Source organism: Mustela nivalis (assembly GCF_964662115.1).
Source record: "Mustela nivalis genome assembly, chromosome: 1".
Taxonomy (NCBI): Eukaryota; Metazoa; Chordata; class Mammalia; order Carnivora; family Mustelidae; genus Mustela; species Mustela nivalis.
In genome coordinates, this window is record NC_139020.1 from 208,467,314 (window position 1) to 208,488,605 (window position 21,292).

Sequence of the window (21,292 nt, forward strand, 5' to 3'; positions counted from 1 at the left end):
CCACCAACACCAAAGTGAGGCACCAACCCAACAGGCTTCATTCCTGTCCCCACCTGCCGGCACCACCCTGGTCACCACACCGGAAACAGAGCTGAACTCTGAAGATGGGACAGCCAGTCACAGCTCCCTGCAGGTACAAAGTGGCTGGGAAATCATGACAGTGGAGAGCACAGAGGCTGCAGCTGGACAGCTCAGCCACAGCCTGAACAAGGGCCTTCCCTTGCCCGGTTTCAGTTTCTCCATCTGGAAGATGGGGATGGTCACCCCGCCCTCCTTGTCGGGCTGTCAGCAGGATTAGGACAAGTCGAATGAAGCCAGGTGCCTGGCACATATAGGGCCCTATCGCACCAGACTGGTTGATGAGGGAGATGGCACCTCAAGAAGGACCCTGGCACAGTCTTCCCTGGCAGGCCTGGCAAGATGATTCTAAGTCAGCTCCCACTCCGACCCAGCAATCCCCTTCCAGGGATCAGCCCTGGGCACATCAGACACACAGGCCTGTCACCTCACCCCAAGGCCCGGTCTGGAGGGGAAACTAAAAGCTCACGCAGGAGAACAAGTGGACTGAGTCCGGCTGGGCTAGACTGAGGCCCAGCAAGCAGAAGTAAAGAGAGCATGAGACCAGGGAAACAGAGGCAAGTCAACAGCAGTCGCCAGGAGATGTCAATACCCCATCCTCAATCACGGACATAACACTGGGCAAAAGATCAACAAGGAAACAGAACACATCGATGCCAGCATAAACCGATGAGACCTACCAGGCCTGCAGAGAACCCTCCACCCAACAGCAGCAGAATACACATTCTTATCAAGGGCACATGGAACATTCTCTAGGCTAGGCTGTATGAAGGTTAGGCCATAAAACAAGACTCATAAATGTCAAGGGACTGAAAAATCACACAAAGTATGTTCTTTGGCCACCGTGGGATGGAATGAGAAATCAGTAACAGAAGGAAATTTGGGGAAATTCACAAGTACGTGGAAATTAATAACACACTCCTGAACAACCAGGGAGTCAAAGACAGAAACGTAACGAAAATTAAAAATACTTTGAGGGCGCCTGGGTGGCTCAGTGGGTTAAGCCGCTGCCTTCGGCTCGGGTCCTGGGATAGAGTCCCGCGTCGGGCTCTCTGCTCAGCAGGAAGCCTGCTTCCCCTTCCTCTCTCTCTGCCTGCCTCTCTGCCTACTTGTGATCTCTCTCTCTGTGTCAAATAAATAAATAAATAAAATCTTTTGGGGGAAAAAAAGTTTTAACAGAGCCTTCACAACCTCTGCCAAGAAATAAGAGGAAGGAACACTTCCTAACTGGTCCTATGAGGCCAGCACTATCCTGAGACCAAAGCTAGACAAAAACATGACAAGAAAACAGACTAATATTTCTTATGAATACAGACCGAAAAAATCCTCAGAACAAATATGGGTAAGCCAAATCCAACAACATATAAAAAGGATTACGCACCAGAGCCAAGTGACATTTATCACAGGAATGCCGGACCGTCCAAAAATGCAAAGATCAATCAATGCAACACACCATATGAAGAGTAAAGGACAAAACTATACCATGATCTCAACAGATGCAGAAAAGGCATTTGATAAAATCCAACACCCTTTCACGATAAAAACACTCAACAAACTAGGAACAGAAGGGAATTTATCTCAACCTGATAGAGGGCATTTACACAAAACCTACTGCTAACATCCTACTAATGGTAAAGCACTTAAAGCTTTCCCTCTAAGATCAAGAACAAGACAAGGATATCCACTCTCACTTCTTTTTTTTTTTTCTTTTTAAAGATTTTATTTATTTATCTGACAGACAGAGATCTCAAGTAGGCAGAGAGAGAGAGGAGGGAAAGTAGGTTCCCGGCCGAGCAGAGAGCCTGATGTGGGGCTCGATCCCAAGACCCTGAGATCATAACCTAAACCGAAGGCAGAGGCTTTAGCCCACTGAGCCACCCAGGTGCCCCTCCACTCTCACTTCTATTCAGTATTGTCTGAAGGTTCTAGCCAAGGCAATAAGACAGGAAAAAAAAATAATAATGATAAGTGCATCCAAAGGAAGAAGCAAACTATTCAAAGATGACATGATCGTGTCTATAAAAACTGCTACAGAATCCACCAAAAACAACACAAAAACCTAAATCAGTGAAAAGACATCCAGTGTTTACAGACTGGAAAACTTAATATTGTTAAGATGGCAGTACTCCCCAAACAGATCTAAATCTTTCCAACAGGGGCACCTGGATGGCTCAGGTCATGATCTCACGGTCCTGGGATCGAGCCCCACATGAGGCTTGCTGGGAGCCTGCTTCTCCCTTTTTCTCTCTCAAATAAATAAATAAAATCTTTTAAAATAAATAAATGAATAAATAAATCTTTTCAATGAATAGTACTGGGTCTACCGGACAGCCACATGCAAAAGAATGAAGCTGAAGTCTTACCTCACAAGACATATAAAAATTGACTCAGAATGGATCACAGACCTCAATGTAAGTCCGAAAACTGTAACATAGTTAAAAGAAAATATAACAAGAGTATTTACAATAACTAAGATATGGAAATAACCTACGTGTCCATCAATAGATGAATGGGTAAAGAAACGGTGAATTGTGCTATATGTACACATACTGGAATATTATTCAGTCACTTAAAAAAAGAATGAAATCTTGCTATTTTTGACAACAGGGATGGATTTCGAGGGCATTATGCCAAGTGAAGTAAGACAGAGAAAGAAAATTGCTGTCTGTTTTATATGTGAAATCTTAAACAAACAGACAAACAGAAAAACCCGCCAAACTCAGATACAGAGAACAGATCAGTAGTTGCCAGAGATGGGCGGGGGGGGGGGGGGGGGGCAGGGGATGAAAAAATAAATAGGCATCCGATTCTGTTCATTCAATTTGGCAATGCTTGCTTTCAAATGCACTTCTTAAAATTACTTTGTCTAACTGAAACATTCCCCATAACAACCAATGTCATTTTAGGTTGTTTTAGTAGGATTTTGACCTTTTTTTTTTTTTAAGATCTACAGGTTCTGTGACCAGTGTCGTATCCAAAAGGTGGACTGCTCAATTATATGAAACTTAAGAATACCATTTCTTCAGATAAGCCTTGGGTCTCTCACAGCCAAATTAATACCTGAGTGGGGTGTGGCACTGGACTGGGACGTTGTGGTGTTTTACAGTGTATCTCACTGCACGGAATTTTTCTTGAGGTTGACAGGTGCCCTAGTGTCACTCTAAGCTGCTCCATGACCAGTTTAGGAAGCATGGGAGTCTTAGACTCAGGTGGCAAAAAATAGGGGGAAAATTTATAAAAGAAAATACAGGACTAAATCTTTATGACCCCATGGATTGAGCAACAGTTTCTCAGATTGGACACCAAAACCATAAGTGACAAAAGAACAATACAGGGATGGGATTTCATCAAAATAAAATTTGTCGTCTTCTTTTTTTTTTTTTTTAGATTTTACTTATTTATTTGACAGAGAGAGAGATCATAAGTAGGCAGAGAGGCAGGCAGAGAGAAGGGGAAGCAGGCTCTCTGCTGAGCAGAGAGCCTGATGCAGGGCTCAATCCCAGGACCCTGGGATCATGACCTGAGCCGAAGGCAGAGGCCACTGAGCCACCCAGGCACCCCAAAATTTGTCTTCTTCTAAGGATGCTATCAATAAAGTAAAAAGACAACTCAATGGGAGAAGGTATTTGCAAATCACATAGCTCATAAGAGATTGGTCTTGATACAAGATATAAAGAGCTTTTATAAACCAACAATAGACAAAAAACCCAATTTAAAAAAGGACAGGGACGCCTGGGTGGCTCAGTTGGTTAAGCAGCTGCCTTCGGCTCAGGTCATGATCCCAGCGTCCTGGGATCGAGTCCCACATCGGGCTCCTTGCTCGGTGGGGAGCCTGCTTCTCCTTCTGCCTCTGCCTGCCATTCTGTCTGCCTGTGCTCGCTCTCTCCCCTCTCTCTCTCTGATAAATAAATAAAATCTTTTAAAAAAATAAAAAAATTAAAAAAATAAAAAAGGACAAAGGGTTTGAATAGACATGTCTACAAATAAGATAGAAAAATGGTCATTAAGCACACCAAAATTCATCAGTCATTGGGAAATAAAAATTTTAAAAAAGAGCAAAATACCACTTCACCCACTTCAAAGCTAAATTCAAAAAGACAGATAACAAGTGTCGACAAAGATGTGGAGAAATTGGAACTCTCCTACAGAGCTGGTCCACTGTAAAATGGGGCAGCCACCAGGGAGAACTGTAAGTTTCTCAAGGTTTAAGTTGACCATAAAGATTACCACATGGGGGGCGCCTGGGAGGTTCAGTGGGTTGAGGCCTCTGCCTTAGGCTCAGGTCCTGATCCTGGGGTCCTGGGATCAAGCCCCATGTCAGGCTCTCTGCTCAGCAGGGAGACTGCTTCCTCTTCTTTCTGTGCCTGCTTCTCTGCCTACTTGTGCTCTCTGTCACATAAATAAATAAAATCTTAAAAAAAAAAAAAGGATTACCACATGGCTCAGCAATTCCAGTCCTACAAAGAGACTCAAAAGAAATGAACACATGTGCACACGAAAACCCGTACACAAACGTTCACAGCAGTGCTATTCCTGATGGCCAAAAAGTAGAAATGACCCAAATGTTTGTCAATAGGGAACAGGTAAACACAAGGGGTCATAATCTGTGTCATGGAATATTATTCAGCCATGAAAAGGACTGGAGTTTTGATTCATGTAATAGTAATGATGAACCTTGAACACACAGTACCAAGTGCAAGGAGCCAGACACAAAAACCGTGTTGTGTACGATTCCATCAATACAAAACGTCCAGAGCAGGCAAATTCATAGGAAGCAAATTAGTGGTTGGGAGTTGGGGGTGGGGGGTGGGGAGTAACTGCTGGTGAGGACAGAGTTTCTTTTGGGGACATGAAAAGGTCCTGAAATTAGACAGTGGTGATCGCCACAAACTCCATGAAGATGCTAAAAATCACCTGACGGTACACTTTAAAACTTTACTTTTTAAGTCATCTCTACACCCAACATGGGGCTCAAACTCACAACCCTAAGATCAAGAGTTGCACGCTTGGGACACCTGGGTGGCTCAGTCGGTGAAGCATCTGCTTGTAGTTCAGGTCATGATCCTGGAGTCCTGGGACCGAGCCCCGCATCAGGCTCTCTGCTTAGCGGGGAGCCTGCTTCTCCCTCTGCCTCTGCCACTCCCTGTTTGTGCTCACTCACTCTCTCCCTCCCTCTCTTTGAGAAATAAATAAGCAAAATCTTCAAAAAAAAAGACACCTGGGTGGCTCAGTTGGTTAACCGACTTGGGCTCAGGTCATGATCCCAGAGTCCTGGGATCGAGTCCCACATCAGACTCTCTGCTCCTCGGGGAGTCTGCTTCTCCCTCTGACATTCTTGCCTCTCATGCTCTCTCTCATTCTTTCTCTCTCTCAAGTAAATAAATAAAATCTTTAAAAAAAAAAAAAAAGTCACGGGACACCTGGGTGGCTCAGTGGGTGAAAGCCTCTACCTTCAGCTCAGAGTCCTGGGATCAAGCCCCCCAACAGGCTCTCTGCTCAGCGAGGAGCTTGCTTCCCCCTCTCTCTCTCTGCCTGCCTCTCTGCCTACTTGTGATCTCTCTCTGTCAAATAAATAAATAAAATCTTTATTTAAAAATAAAAGAGAAGAGTCACATGCTCTACGGACTGAGTCAGCCAGGTGTCCCCTCCAACAGTACTTTAAAAAGGATGAGTTTTATGGCATGTGAAATATACTTCAGTTCAGAGAGATGCTATTTTAAAACAAAAAGCAGGGGCAGGGCACCTGTGGCTCAGTGGGTTAAAGCCTCTGCCTTTGGCTCAGGTCATGATTTCCGGGTCCTGGGATAGAGCCCCGCATCGGGCTCTCTGCTCAGCAGGGAGCCTGCTTCCTCCTCTCTCTGCCTGCCTCTCTGCCTACTTATGAGCTCGGTCAAACAAACAAACAAACAAACAAATAAAACAAAAAGCGGGAGAGCAACCCATGTACCAAGAAGGGAGCAAGTCCATCATCTATAAAAACCACTGCTGGGGCCTAGACGGCTCAGTTGGTGGAACAGCCCCTCCTGCTGCTCGCTCGCTCTTTCTCTTTCAAATAAATAAATAAATCTTAAAAAAAAAAAAAAAAGGGGATAAAAACTACTGCCAACCCACACAAAACCTCCCAGAAAGGCCTGGGCCTCTGACTGTGGCCTGGCCTCATCCTGCCCTCCTCCGGCCTTATTCCCTCCATGACCCTGATCTTAGGCACAGCCTCCGTCTGCTGGTGGCATGCCTGCCCAGTGGGTGCCTCCCCCACCCCACCGGACTCCAAGCAGCGACAGCAGAGGGGGCAGCCCAGGTCGGAGCAGGGCCCGCAGCAGGCCGGCTGCCTTTGCTGAGGGAATACCTGTTAGTGACTGAGACGTGCGGCTCGTTTACGAGGAGGAGTGGGCCTTCTAGAACAACTAATATGCACTGGGCACCATACAAAGGGCAGGGTCACCCCCAAGAGCAAGGCCCCAGGAGCAGGGCACCGACCTTCTACTGGGTGGAGATGGACAATAAACCAAGTAAACGGGCAGAACCATGACAGGGAGTGACGAGGGCTTCCAAGAAAAAACAAGCAGGGCAAGAGGATGGGGTAACAAGACGGAGGCATTTTAGCAGTGGGGCCAGGCAGGGCCTGCGGAGGAGGAGACCTGACCACAGGCCGGGCGGAGGTGACAAGGGATCCATCAGGTTATCTCAAGGGACGGGCTTTCCAGGAAGAGGAAGAGCATATATGCAAAGGCCCTGAGGTAGGACCCTGTTTCACAGCTTTGAGGAACAGAGTGAGGAGCCCAGTAGAGCCAGAGGAGAACAAGTAAGGGAGGGAGGGAGGGAGAGAAAGAGAAAGAGAGAGAAAGAGGAAGGAAGAAGGAAGGAAGGGAGTGAGTACTGACACAACTGGACACTCATATGCAAAAGAATCTTAACCCCCATCTGTATCTCCTAAGTCCTACATAAATTAACTCAAAATGTACCTGACTCACGAGCCACAGAGCCAGGAGCATTATTCACCGTCGCTGAGAACTGGAGACAATGCACCGGCCTTCAGCGGGTGAACAGATCAGCAGACCGTGGCCCGGTCACACCATGAAATACCCCCCCCCCCCGCCCAGCAAGAAAAAGGACCAAAGGTCAGTTGCCTTCAGCCCGGATGGTTCTCCAGTGTGCTACACAGAGGGAGACACGGCGGACTCAGAAGCCGCGTGGGCTCACTTACAAGATTCTGGAAAAGGCAAGACCACAGGGTGGAGAGCCCATCCTGGGGTGCCAGCTGTACGGGGCGGTGGTGGGGGAGGGGGGGAGAGACCACAAAAGGGCACAGGGGGACTCCTAGGGGGGACTGCAGGTGTTCTGTCTGTTGATCGTGCTGGTGGCTACACAAGCCTGCTTGTCTGTCAAAACAACTTTATGCTAAAAACAGTGCGTTTACTCTATGTAAATGATCCCCGGAGGGTGGGAAACAAGCCGGAGGAGCGAGCAGGCACTCTTTGTGCCGATGCGGGGAGATCTCCAAGAAACACTGTCCAGTAACAAGCTCACCGCTCCGACCAGGGTGTAAAGCTGTGCAGGGGGGAAGGGAGAACACACACACACGTGTTTGCTTCTGTTGGTCCGGAGCCCGGGCGGGCACACGCCCCCGGGGAGCAGGGCGGTGAGCTGTGGGAGCGCTGGCTGCAGGGGCGGAGAGGGAGCAAGGCCTCCGTCTCCATCCATTCTGGAATTTTGGAACTCGGTGCCATACTGAACACATTACCGATTTAAGCCATCAAGAACCACCTTTGAATGGTTCCAAAGGATGGTGTATGAAAAGGAGAAAAAGAGTGAACCACCGCAGGGAAAGCTGACAGACACCGCCTTGACCAAGAGATCAAGGTCAGCATCACCCACGGGAAGACCTGTCAGGGGTGATGGACCCGACAGGATGTGGAGGGAAGGGCTGGCTCCTCACCTCTGTGTTTTTCTCCCCAAACCTGGAGCCCCCTTCTCATCATGGAAATACCAGAAAAACCCAAACTGAAGGACATTCTGTCAAATACCAAAGGCATGAAAACCAAGCAGAGAGGGTGGTGCGGTCACAGACCAGCAGAGACTCCGGAGGAGGGATAACTGGCCTGCAGCGTGGCATCCCGGCTGGAGTCCTGGGACAGAAAAAGGACACAGTGGGGAAAGCTGGGGAAATCCACAGTAAGTCTGGTTTTCCTTAATGATAACAACCTACCAAGGTTCACTTCTCAGCTTGAGGCACCCACGTACCGTGGGGCAGTGGCTACATGGGCGCTCTTGCTACTGTCTTTGCTCCTTTAAACTTAGAACTGGTTTATTTTCAGGGCACCTGGGTGGCTCAGTCATTGGGCGCCAGCCTTTGGCTCGGGTTGTGATCCCAGGACCCCCACATTGGGCTCCCCGCTCGGCAGGAAACCTGCTTCTCCTTCTCCCACTCCCCCCGTTTTGTTCCTTCTTTCTCTGTCAAATAAATAAAATCTTGGGCACCTGGGTGGCTCAGTGGGTTGAGCCTCTGCCTTCAGCTCAGGTCATGATCTCATCTCAGGGTCCTGGGATCGAGTCCCACATCGGGCTCTCTACTCAACGGAGAGCCTGCTCCCCCCCCCCTGCCTGCCTCTCTGCCTGCTTGTGATTTCTCTCTCTGTGTGTCAAATAAATAAATAAAATATTTATAAATAAATAAATAAATAAAATCTTAAAAAACAAAAACAAAAACAAAAAAACTTGTTTATTTTCGGGGCGCCTGGCTGGCTCAGTCAGCTAAGCCAGCTTTGGCTCAGGTCATGATCACAAGATCCTGGGATCGAGCCCCAGGTCGGCTCCCCACTCAGCACAGTCTGCTCCTCCTTCTGCCCCTCCCCCCACTCATTCCCCCCCACCCCGCCCAAGTAAATAAAATCATTTAAAAAATAAAACAAAAAAACAAAACTTGTTCTTCTTAATTTGGTCAATCTAAAATTGTTCCAATATAAAAAATGTATTACAAGCAAAACAAAGGCAAAAACTCCTCCAGATGGTGAAGAGCGGGAATTTGGCTTGAGGTGGGCACATTCTGGCAGGAAACATGGGCTTCTAATGGCACTGGCGGGAATGGGCCAAGGAACCTCTGCCTTACTCCGGGTACGTCCTAAAGGAGGGACTCTTACCTCACAATGAACAAATAAATCTTAAACTTGAAAAGAACTGAAAACTCAAGCCAACGTGTCATGTTCTGCCGGTGCCGGCAGCGTGTTCCGGGGGGAGCCTCCCTCCTTGGCCAGCTGCGCGCCCAGAGGCCCCCCTTCCGGTGACCGAGGCCTGGCAGCACCAGTGGCAGGTGTCGGCAGGACAGACGCCAGAGGCTGGACTTCCGTCAGAACGGCTTCCCCCCAGACGAGGGGAACTCTGTGTTGCAAGACAACACGAGCCGACTCAAACCACAGGAAGGCTCCCTCAGGCTGAGCGGGTGCTCCCCATCTCTGGTCGCAGTCCCCTAATCCTGATTTAGAGAACCCTGGCACTCCCGCCCCACCAGGGAGCAGAAGAACAATGTCTGAAGGCATCATCCTCAAAACCACTGGCTCCCAGGTTACCGGGCCAGCTGTGAGCCTCCTGGACAAGGAGGCTGTGGCCATCCGGAGGAAGCCGCCCCATCAGCAGAGAACACAGAGGCCCGATGGCCTGAGACAGGCAGGGTTGTGTCCCAGGCCCACCACAGGGGCGTCCTCCGGGGCTGGCCTGGCCGTGCCAGGGTGTATCATCCAGCAGGCGGCTGTCACTCCAGCTGGGACTGTCCCTGCCTGCTCTGCTTGCCAGCCAGCCTGCCGGTCCGTTTAGACTCTTATCGCTGAGAAAATGTATCACGCAGCAGAGTCTCCAGGATGCCGCCTCCTCCTCCGTCTGGGCGTGGGGGTGTCACCAGAGGGGCTGGGCAGCTCTGCTGGCCACCTGTCCGTACCCTGCGGGTCTGTGGTCCGAGAGGGTTCAATAGCCAGAAGAAGTCTCCCGTTCCAGAGCACGGGCTTGCCATGCTATGGCTCATGACCAGAATCCCCTGGGTGCTTTAAGTTGGTCCGGGGAGGCATGCTAGTATTTTACGACCTCTCCCCCTAGCTCCCTATGGGAAGACGACCCCCAGTGGCTCTCTTTCCACAGTTCTGCCCTGGTCCAAGTGGGGACTCGGGCATCCTGCCTTAAGAGCTTCAGAGCTCACCAAGGGGCCCCCGTGAACGTGCTGGGCAAAGTGGTCCCCACTCCTGCCTGGCAGCCAGGTACAAAGCAAGAGTTAAGGGGGCAGCTCACTGGAAGGTCTGTGGGGCTTCCACTGCCCCAACCTAGGGGGGGGGACCCTCTGATGGCTGGGGAAGTCAGGCCAGACAGACATCTGAGCTTGGGTGGCACTGGGGTCTCAGCGCAGTACTGTTGTTACTCAGTGTCCACAGGACAATCACAGTCCTTCCCATGAAGAAGATGCGCATGCTTCTGGCCCCCTTAGAGCAGCCCAGACCCTACTCTCCCCTGTGAGCCCCAGCAGGGAGTCCCAGCCCCGTCCTCCAGCCCCTTTTCTCAATGAATGTCTGTGCAGTGAAACTGATCCAATTCGGATTGCTAGAGACATTCATTCAACAAATACGCATGCTCCTACTACGTAGCATGACAGCAAGGAACACACAAAGTTCCCTGCCCGTGAGAACCTGCCATTCTGTTGGGGGTTGGGAGGGGGGACAGGTGGTGCGGACAGAGTAAGAGACAAAACAACGAAAATAATTTCAGGTGCTAATAAGAGCTCAAAAGAAAACACATCAGGGAAGGGGGTCTGAGAGAGTGCCAGTGTGAGCCCAGGTAGGTAAGGGCTGGCCTCGCAGAGAAGGGAGCTTTCCGCAGGGACCCAAGAAGAGACAGGCAGGCAGGTCACACAGAACTCTGGACAAAGAGGAGATGCATGTAAGGGACAAACGAGGCCTCAGGTGACAGTGAGCCCGGGGGGTTCCAGGAGGAGGCTGTGTGGCTGGAGGGATGAAGGTGGGGGAGACTGGGAGGAGGTGAGGGCAGGAGCGGGGGAAGCACAGAAGTTGGGAGGGAGGCAGAAGCCAGGGCAGGTTATGCCAGAGGAGGGACGTGCCCCGACGTGCCCCAAGGGCACCCAGAGCGGGTAGGAGCTGAGGGCAGGACCCAAGGAACCAGGGTGCAGGCGGCTATTCTCAGGCAGACGGAGCTAAAGGGGAAGAGCAGGGTGAAGCCAGGGGAAGGACCTGCTGACCAGTCCCAAACCAACCCCAGGGAAGCGGCTCCGTGATGGTGTCTCGACCACCACGCTGGGGGTAGGGGAGGACCACACACCCCGCACCGGCCACCGCGCTCCTCTCCCACATGCGGTGCAGGTGCCCCTGCCCACGTGCAAACCCTGGGACTAGATGACCAGGAAGAGCCTCAGCATCCACCCCCCGCAGGCTGGCAAATATCCAAGGTGCCTCGGTACCCGGCCCACTACACGGCCGCGACCGAGAGGAAGGGGGACGAAGGGGGACGAAGGAAGGTGCGTGTCGGGATGAGCGCCCAGTGTTGGGACGGACGCGATTCTGCACACCTGAAACCAATGTAACACTGTATGTTAACTAACTGGATTTAAAATTTAAAAAAAACACTTAAAAAGCCAAAAAAAGAAAAGAACAGAAAAGACCGCACCAATGAACAGGGTCAAGCCACAAACTGGGGGCCCACAGCCAGGCAGGATGGGCACAGTATGAATTCAAAGGAATGCCAACTCCTGCCCATTCTCCTCACCTTAACAGAAAGACCTATGCCTCCTCCAGGAAGCATTCCCCAACCACCACTTCCGCCCCAAGGCTCCCTATCAGAACCTGTGTCTTCCACGTGCCTCCACACCCCTTGTCACTGTGCCTCCCGAGAGGACAAGCAGCTCTGGGGGTTCACTCACAGCAATGCCCCCATTCAAGTCCAGCCTCTGCCGCTTGCGAGGGGGGGCGCCATTCTCCCCCGGGGCCAAATACTGACTGACTGAATCCGTGGGCAAGTGCGGGGACTTGGACACCCCCACCTGCATGCCTCCCACCCCAGTTGTCTCACTGTAAGATGGGGCCGTCCCAAAAGGACACACAGAGTGCTCTGTGCCTGGCACACAGCAAGCACGTCAAGGGATGTGGAAAGTCTGTTCAGTGTGGGAGGAAGCCCAGGGCCACCCCCAAAGCCCACTGAAGAAGGCCCATCAAGCACCTGAGGTGCGGTACTGGGCCCACCAATGGGCACTGCGAGGACCTGGGGGGTTGGTTTATTCGACACCTGGCCTTGTTCCAGAAATCTCTGAGGCCACGGTGCAGGACAAACAGGGCAGGAAGAGTGAAAACTCGACCCTCGGAAGTTGGGTCATAGGTTGAGGGTGCCACTCCAGGTCCAGGCCAGCAGGCCCAGGGGAGGAGGCCTCCCATGAAGGTCAAGGTTCTGGGTTCAAGTCTGGCCACCCACAGCCCCAACATCCCTGGGCAGGCCTCTCTGACTCAGTCTCCTCACCAGTTAACAGGGACAGAGCATCGACCAGCCTCGAAGTGAGAAAGGTGCCAGGTGCCAAGGCCCCAGCATCGATGACACACACGGAGGGTGCCGCCACTTCTCACGGGGCCAGTCACGGCAACTCCCGCTGGCCTCCTTCCTCCATTCCTTAGCCCTCTGGGGCCATCAGGAAACTCCAAGCAGCAGTGACAGATGCTCCAATGCAGAAAGACCTCTGGGACGTGTTAAGTGACAGAAAGCAAGTTGCCACACTATGTGACTGGGGTGGTCTCAGTTCTAGAAAGCAGGCACGCTGAAAAAGAACCAACTGCTGGCAGGGCTACAGATTTTCCACAGGTCCCGGCAGGGATTTCTGGACAAAAACACACAAGAGGGGTCTGGCACGATCCACCCCAACCTGACGACGGGGCTCCCCGTGGAGCCGGGAGGACGGGACGGGGCTGAAGCTTGGTCTTCCTCATCTGTTCTTCCTCATCAGTTTCCCTTTTCACGAGAACTTGGCCTTCGGTGTCCTACTTACGTAATGAAAGTTTAGGGAAAGCAGGCCTCCCACGGGCACGCTCCTGACCCTCCCGTGCCTGCTGGCTCAGGTCTGCATCTCAGCCCCCTCTCCAAGAGCGCAGCAGTGACCCAGCAGGATGCGGGGCCCTCCATGCCCGCCCTTCCCCCTGCAGGGGACACTCTGCCTCCAGGCCTTCGAGCGGCCTGCTGCATTGTGGGGCACCCAGCGAGCCCCTGTCTGAAGCAGCCCCCACCCAGCCACTCTCTCCGTCCCCGACCATCGTCGCCGCACTTCATGTTCAGAAAGTTGTTCTTATAACCGTTCACCCAATCTCTGTCCATCTTGGTCCCCGTGGGACTCCCAGCACCGGGCAGGGGAGGTGCTCCTGGACAGAGTGCGGCTGGACACGCGGCTAACAGCCTCAAAGGATGCTGGGAGCGAGAAGCTGCTCCACCATCCCCTCGGCCCCCTCCTCAGACACAAGGGCCATGGCGTCCACTGTCCACTCCACGCCTTCCCACCCCTAATGTCCCTGAGCACCCGGCTCTGGAAGAGATGCGCCCAGTTCACCGTCCAGCTCCTGCACTCCTCCCTGCGTGACTTCGAGTCAGTTCCCCTCTCTGGCCTCAGTTTTCTCACCTTTGCAAAGCAAGGATGCTAAGAGCAGTAGCCTAGGGCTGCCCGGACCACATGATCAATTTTTAGACAGAAGTCCCCAGGGGAGGACACAGAGTGATGCTCGACAAATATCACCTCCTACTGGGTCATAAACATCCAGCAGCCGGTGAAGCCAGCAGTCACCCGGCTCCGTGTTCAAGCTGAGGGTGACTCCGGAAGGGAAAATCCCCAGCACAGCACCCATCAGGGACCTCACTGCCAATATTAACAGGATCCCAAAACGCACCCAGAACCGGAGTCTTTTCCCTCCCAGGCCATCTTGCTTCAGAGGCAAGGCAATTTGTCTTTTATTCGGATGGGAGCTAATGCCCTATAAATATCTCATTATTGGCTTGCATTTTCCCAAAGCTTTCACACAATAAGGGCTTAATTACAGCATGTGGTTAGCAACGCCAGTAAATTAAGGGTTCGCTGATGTTCCCATTTTTTCTTGCAATTGAGGGCCCTGTAATTTCGGCATTTCCACTCGAATCCGTCAAGAGCTTGGCAGATGTGGCTCTGACCCAAATGCAAACACCTGGCGAGACACGTGGTTCCCTTCCGTCGGCGTGAGCTCTGAAAACCCTCAATCTAGAACTGTCCACAGGCTCGTCCTCTGCCCTCAGCGGGAAACGACCAGCTCACTGCCAGGGAGATTTCAATCCGTGTACCTAGTGAGGGCCAGTATCCCTGGACAAGTAAGTCTGAGAAAGCCCTCAGCCGCCCAGAGCTCAGGTCTGGAGAAATCTGTCTTCCTGGCCATAAACATAATCCGAACATGCAAAACCAAACCAAGAACCATAAGGGGAGACCACCCACATGGGGGGGTGGCTTTCCAGCGGCATACACCTTCCCAGGCTCTTTGCTCCAAAAACACAACTGCTTTGCACGAGCCGAGAGCACCCCTCCGCTGGGTCCAGGAAACGAACAGGTCTCACACAGCCTTCCGGACCGCTAAATTTCTCACTCCCGGGAGCTATTCATAGCTGGGTGTCCAACACCCTGTCTAGCCAGTTCGCTACTGTGGGGCATTTTTGCTCCCCGTCTCCCACTCCCACCACCACAGACTAAGTGAGCATAAATGACTCTCACACCAAGTATCTGACCCCAGCCACCGTTTCCACGTAGCAACACACCAGTAAGAGGCCCGCGCTAGCATTTCGGGATCTGGCTCAGTGGAGGGTCCTGGTTAGATCCCTGCCGGGCCAAAGTCAGAATGAGGCCCGCCGCACGAGAAGTACTCAATTTATGGTTCCGCTAAACTAAGGTGGTTTTATATAAACAAAGTAATTACGAATTCCTTTTCTTTGCGGAAAAAGAAATTAACTGATGGTGAGTCTTCACCTGGGTCTTTTGCAAAACACAGGGCTCTCCTATTTCACAAGGATTCGCTCATTTGAGCCTCAGTCCGCTCCCAGGGGAGAAGGAACATCCTGAACCCCATTCTCCAGATGTGTGAAGTGAGGCCCGGAGAAGTGAGGTCATTCAGTGGACCTATGACAGGGACAGCCACATTCCCACAGGCGCCTTTGGACGCTCCCCATTTAGGCTCGCCCAGGTACTACTGACCACCCAGGCGAAGGAACTTTATTTAGTTTTGCTCCGCAAGGAGAAAACCGTGGAAACGGCTGTCATTTCCAAGCAGCTTCGAACACCCATGACCGTGAAGGCACATGCCGGTCCCTCAGTCTGGCAGGGGCGGGAGCAGCCAGTAGTCATCTGACAGGTATCTGTCGCGCACCCACTGTGTGCCAGGCCGCCTGGTGCGGCCAGGTCTCCTGGAAGGACACGTCACTCAAGACCAAATGGAAATGGATCTGGAGATGGTAGAGACCCAGGGGCAGCTGAGTCTTGTCAAAAGAAAAATGGCACTAGGCCCCTCTGTGAGCCGGCAAGTACTGTTCACTGAGAAAATCAAGGTAAAGCTGAAAATCAAAGGCAAGAGCCCTCAGCTTTCCCAGAACCACGTCCGGAAGGATTGGAATGGCGCCACCACAGCCTTCCCTCTGCTCAGAGCCTCCCCAGGCCCCCACTCCAGCCCACCCCAGCAGCTGCTAATCTCATCTGCCCTGACTGTCCTGCTATACTGGCCTGCAGGCAGGCCTACCTCAGGGCCTTAGCACTGGCGGTTCCCACAGCCTGAGATGCTCCCCCAGCAAATCTCCACCAGCGGCTCTTCCCTCACATGCTTAAGTCCTAGCTCAAATGTCATTTTCTCAAAGAGGCCTTCCATGACAGCCCCCCCCCCGCCCCCTCCTATTTAAAACCCTAACTTGCCCCTGCCCTCTCCAAGAGCCTGCTCTTCTAGTCCTTAACAGTTATCCATTTCCACCCTGTTTCTTCCTTATCTGCCCCCTCTCTTATCTGCCCCCCAGCACAGGGGTTTTGGTATCTTGCTCAGGGCCGTGTCTGCAGCCCCCGAGCAGGGCCGGACACATGAGTACGCGTGCTCAGGAAACATTTTTCAGTGAACAAATGAAAACTGCACAGCGTTTTAAGCACTTTCCCTGTGCTAGACACTCTTTCAAGCATTTAGTCCTCGTTCCACCCTCAATGACAGGCACCAGATGACTTTATCTTCCTTAAGAGGTAAAACACACCCATCTGGTCACCTGAAAGGGGCCCATGAGGGGACACTGTTAACAGCCCCATTCCCGAGCTGGGGATACTAAGGTTCAGAGGGGAAAGGCTCATGGGATCAAGCCCAGCCCTGGGGAAATTCTGAGCTGGGGGGGGCCTCAACCTCAGCTTCCTCCTCTTCTCCCAAGGAAAAATTTCCCAAGCTCCTCCCTTCATTGGGCTGCTGAGGCTAAAAGACCAGGGTCAGTGGAGAGCCACATCCTTCCCCCTTCTTGGGGCCACATGCTAGTACAGGGCGGATAAGCCAAGGGTCTTAACCTCAAAGGTTTCCAGGGCCAGGCAAATGTAAAATGAGCCTGGGTGAGTATTAGGGAATAGTGAGGAGTGTGGCACCTCATGCCAAGCAAGACTCAGGCCTAAGGGGGCCAGAATACGACGATCGTTAACAACAGCAGCCATGGGCACAGGGTCAATGCACTCAACACCCATTAACTCATGCAGTCCCCCTGGGGAGGGTCTAGTTATCATCCCGTTTTACAGAAAAGGAACCTGAGTCCACTTAGCCAAAATCACACACCCAAACACACTGGAAGTCAGGCCTAAGGCCCGGAGCCCATGCACACCACCACTACACTCGAAAGGTGTGCAGCTAAGCACTGCAAAAATCTGAATTCTGATGCAAAATATAAATACTGGCAGCTAATGAGAAACAAAAAAGATTTTAAACACTACGCAGGTGAAACAAAAAGACCAGCACGCAGGCCTGGGCCCCCGGCTGCCGCTCTGCAACCATTGGTACAGGTTGAGCTAGCTGGGCCATTCTCCCTTGGACCACATTCTTAGAAAACCAACAGGAGGTGGCAATGAAACAGAGCTGCCCGTGCTGTGAGCCCCCGGCACAGGCCCTTGACATACTCTCTCGCTTGATCCTTGAAACCATCCAAGATGTCCACTGTTAAAGGTCCACAACCCAAAGAAGCAAACAGGTTCTCATTCAAAATGAGGCCCGCCTGCCGTCCCCCTAAGGCAGGGCTTGGTAGCTAAGAAACCTTACCCATGCTCCAGAAATAAAAAGAAGTTAGCTCTGTTTGAGCAACCCATACCCAAGAAGCTTTTTCACAAGTCTGATTCTCAGGCCCTGAACTAATGCTCTTAATGACCAAGGTCACATTGCAGGCTTCTGGGAGCAGGTTGCCACAGGAGCCCACTCAGTGGTAGGTGCCTGGGAGGGTGGGTAAGAGAGAAAGGGGAGGGGCAGAGAGGCAGAGGGGAGGTGGGCAGGGGAGAGAGACCCCGGGTCCCCAAGCTAGAGCCCCCAATTCCTCACTGAATGGTCCTGAGCACGAGTGCTCTTCTGAGCCTCAGTTGTCTGATCTGTAAAGTGGGCTCATAGCAGTGTTGGCCTCATCAGGCTTCAAAGCAGTCCAGTGTGTAACTCGAAACACTTTCATTCTGATTAGTTTTTGTTGCTGATATAAGAGGAACCAGCGTGGGTAGTAACAGCCTGTCCGTGTCGACCTACTGTGCGCCGGGACATTGTGTTAAGGACTTTCAACACACCATATCCCTGCATCAAGGCAACAGTTTTGTCGAGGGACTCATCACCCCATCTTTAGGAGGGGAAACTGAGGCTCAGAGAGGCCTTGTGACCTGTGCAAGGTCACAAGGCAAATGACACGGACAGAGCTTTGCTGTGTGCTCACTGAAAGCCTGAGCAGGGAGGAAGATAACCATGCAAAGGGGCCCACAGCCCAGCCCAAGGCTCAGCCCAGGCCCAGCTGACCCCAAGTCCACACCTTTCCGCCACAGTGGACAACAGGCAGGGCGCCAGAGACAGAGCAGCAAAGGAGGAAATTCATGCCGCAGAGAGAAAAACTCCAGGCCTCCGGGAAGGCAGGGTGGGGCTGGGCACCCAGCTGGGTTCCAACGAGCCCTAGCCTGGTGCCCTTGGGCCAAGGATGAGTCTTTACTGAGCCTCCCTGCTCGTGCCTAAACTGGGGATAAGAGAACCTCCACCTAACGCACTGCAGGGTTCAAGATGCTGACAAAAGAACTCAGCCTGGGGCCGGCCACAGGAACATTACCTCTTAACACCGATCACAACCACAGTAATAATAACGATGACTATGATGTTATCATTCAGCAGCCACAGGCACAAATCGAGTCCTTCCCAGAATGGAGAAGTGACAGTCCATCTGGGAGGCAGAAGGGTAAGAAGCGGGGGAAGGGAGAGGAAAGAACCGAACACCCCTGGAGGCCACATGTCCAGCTCTCATTCATCTGCTTCCTGAATCCTAGAAACACCCCACAGAGTGGAGTCTGTCCACTGGACAAATGGGTAAACTGAGGCTTCCCAGGGCTGGCCAAGAGCATTATCAGGCTCCAACAAGGGCCCCCAATTTGCAGGCTTTCGCTTGGGAATTAGCCTGTGTTCTGGGGCCCCAGAGCACTGTGACAAGGGCGGGGCAAGAATCCTGCAGAAAGGTCCCCCACAGGGTCCTACTTGTAACTGACAGGGAAATTCAGGTTTCATCCTTCAGTTCCCTGTCCTCTGCATGCTCCCACCACCCCCTCCCTACTGCAGAGGTGGGGCCAGACAGCCAGGGCTTGCCAGGGCACTGATGGGCAGACTAAGATAACGCCAGACACCTGTACAGACAGACAAAAGGATCCATTCGGGAGAGAAGCCAGCGTTTGCCAGGGACCAGGCTTTGGAGTCAGCCTAGAAGAACCAGACAACCGAGTCCCCCAGGGTCCAGCCAGCCAAGTCAGGCTGCAGAGGCCAGAGTAACCCAACAGAGGCATGGTTAAGTGTTAAAGTCTGCGAGGGGCACGGACCGGCGGCCAGGCAGCACAGGTCACCCCAGACAGCTAGCCAGGCAGCAGGGGCCGCCCTGAGGGACTGGACAGATGGACAGCCAAATGGTGGTGGCAAGGAGTTCTATCCAGGACAGAGAGACAGTCAACCAGACGGCAGGGCCTGCTCCAGATAAATCAACAGCCAGCCAGACCACAGTGGTCGAACCAATAGGTATCTAGCTGGCAGGTTTCGGACAGACAGACAAGAGGGACCTAACCCTGACCCACTGGCAACCAGATGGTAGAATTCAGTCACGAAAGCTGGGGACCAGAAGAGTCGGCGACGGTCCACCGCACTTCCTGGCCCACGCCCCCCAGTCGGTGAGACGCCCCAAGGGCCTGAGCCGGATCCCCAGACCCTGCAGGAAGCCCTCCGCCCAGGGCGTCCTACAGAGCCCGCCTCCCTGTCCCCGTCCCCGTCGCGGGCACGCAAGCGCCGCAGTTACGCCGGCTGCGCAGGGCGCGCCATTCCCGGTCCGCCCTCCGCGCCCTAGGCCGCCGCCCGCCCGCAGTCGCCGCCGCGCTCGCTCACCGGCCGACGAAGTTCTCGAGCACCGAGCTCTTGCCGGCGCTCTGGCCGCCCACCACGGCGATCTGCGGCAGGTCCAGGTGGCAGCTCTGGCCGATGGAGCTGAAAGCGTCCTGCAGCTTGTTGACCAGGGGGATCAGCTCTTCCATCCCGCGGTTGCCCATGGCGCCGGTGGCCCCGGCCCGAGCGCCCCGCGCTCTCCGCCTGTCCCGGCCCTTAACGACGCGGCCCCGCGGCGTCCGCGGCCGTTGCTCCCCGCCCGCCCGGGCCTCGGCGCGACGCCCGCTCCCGGCTCGGCCTCACAGTCGCCGCCTCATCCGGTTCTCAGACGACACCCGACCCGAGCGACCTCCCGCCCGGGCCCCGGGGCTGCGCCCGAAGCCCTCACACCGCTCCCGATTGGCCGGTCGCGCTGCCACTCGTACATGCGAGCCAATGAGAGAGAGGCATAGGCCTGTGGTTGAGTGACCCTTCCCCCGAAAGACCGCCCGGCGGGCCCATTGGACTCCAGAACTGTCGCTTTTGTGCAAGAGCCAATAGCGTGGGGGCAGCGAGTTGTCAAGGCCAGGAGGCGGTGTTTCGGAAAATGTAGGAAGAATAAGCTCCGCCTGTTGTGGGAGGCACCCTATGGGCAAGAACACCCAAGTCTTATTGGCAGGAAGACCCGCCAGTCAACAGTGCCGGCCAATGACGTTAGGGATCAATTCATCGACTCTGGTTTGTCACTTGACACTACCTAGTTCCCTAAGAATTCCCCATTGGTTTATATAAATATCACTCCATTCCTCCAGCCAACAAAGCCAAAGAGGACGGGCTTTGACCTCCGAATCCTGGCTTTGATCAAGAACTTCTCTGTCAATCAAAGAATCTCCCGTTCTTGTGATTGTTTTAAGTCTGTTAGAGTCTTCTGGAGTAAAGACTAAGGCGCACCATACTCGCCGAACGGCGACACCTTGTGGTCGGACCCGGTAGTGATAGTCGCTTCTGAGTTTCCGGCTTCTGGAGAAAACTACAAGTCCTAGAATGCATCTCCGCCCGAGGTTGCAAACCAGCATTTCGCGCCGGGTTTCAAAGCGCTTTGAAGGGCAGTGCTGCGTTAGTGGTTCCTGGAGAGAAGCGGTTTAGCACTACGTTGGCTCTCATTTTCATTCCTGTAAAGTCCCACCTCCACGTTTTTGCAAATGCTATGCCCTTTCCTAGGATTACCTTCCGCTCACGCCCCGACTTGATTCCGCTACCGCCTGTAACGTTGTTCCCCTGCCTCTTCAACTTGAGCGTTTCGTGACCTTTTCGAGTACCCAATGAAACTTAACGGATCCTCTCCCCCAAGTAAAGATATTTTGCAGTCGGTGTTGGGGGTTCTGGGAACTAGGAATCTTGACCTCATGGGGAAAAAAGCCAGGGATAGGTGGAAGTATTTTATATAGTGATCTGATTCCCCTGGGCATAGATTGGCCAGAGAGAAGCCCAATAAGGAGTCAGATGAAACGGAGGTAGGGAATGGGACTGATGAGGCAGTAACAGGGAATGGCAGTAGCCAATGGTATATGCCTGCTCCAAGACCTAAAACCCGGGTCCCAGAGAGGTGG

General features: G+C 52.8%; 1 protein-coding gene across 10 annotated transcripts in view; it reads right to left on the reverse strand.

Annotated features, from left to right (window-relative positions):
* Positions 1–20,263, reverse strand: part of DNM2 (dynamin 2) — an 82,012-nt gene extending 61,749 nt beyond the window's left edge. For 4 of the 10 annotated variants that reach the window (XM_082731345.1, XM_082731339.1, XM_082731340.1 and 1 more), the window contains exon 1: positions 19,707–20,040. In XM_082731345.1, coding sequence (XP_082587471.1) covers positions 19,707–19,867 — 161 coding nt within the window. In that variant the 5' untranslated portion in view covers positions 19,868–20,040. Of the gene's footprint in view, positions 1–19,706 lie in introns of all 10 variants that reach the window. The other 6 variants (XM_082731338.1, XM_082731346.1, XM_082731344.1 and 3 more) reach the window with 5 other exon arrangements.
* Between the last annotated feature and the right edge of the window lie 1,029 nt (positions 20,264–21,292).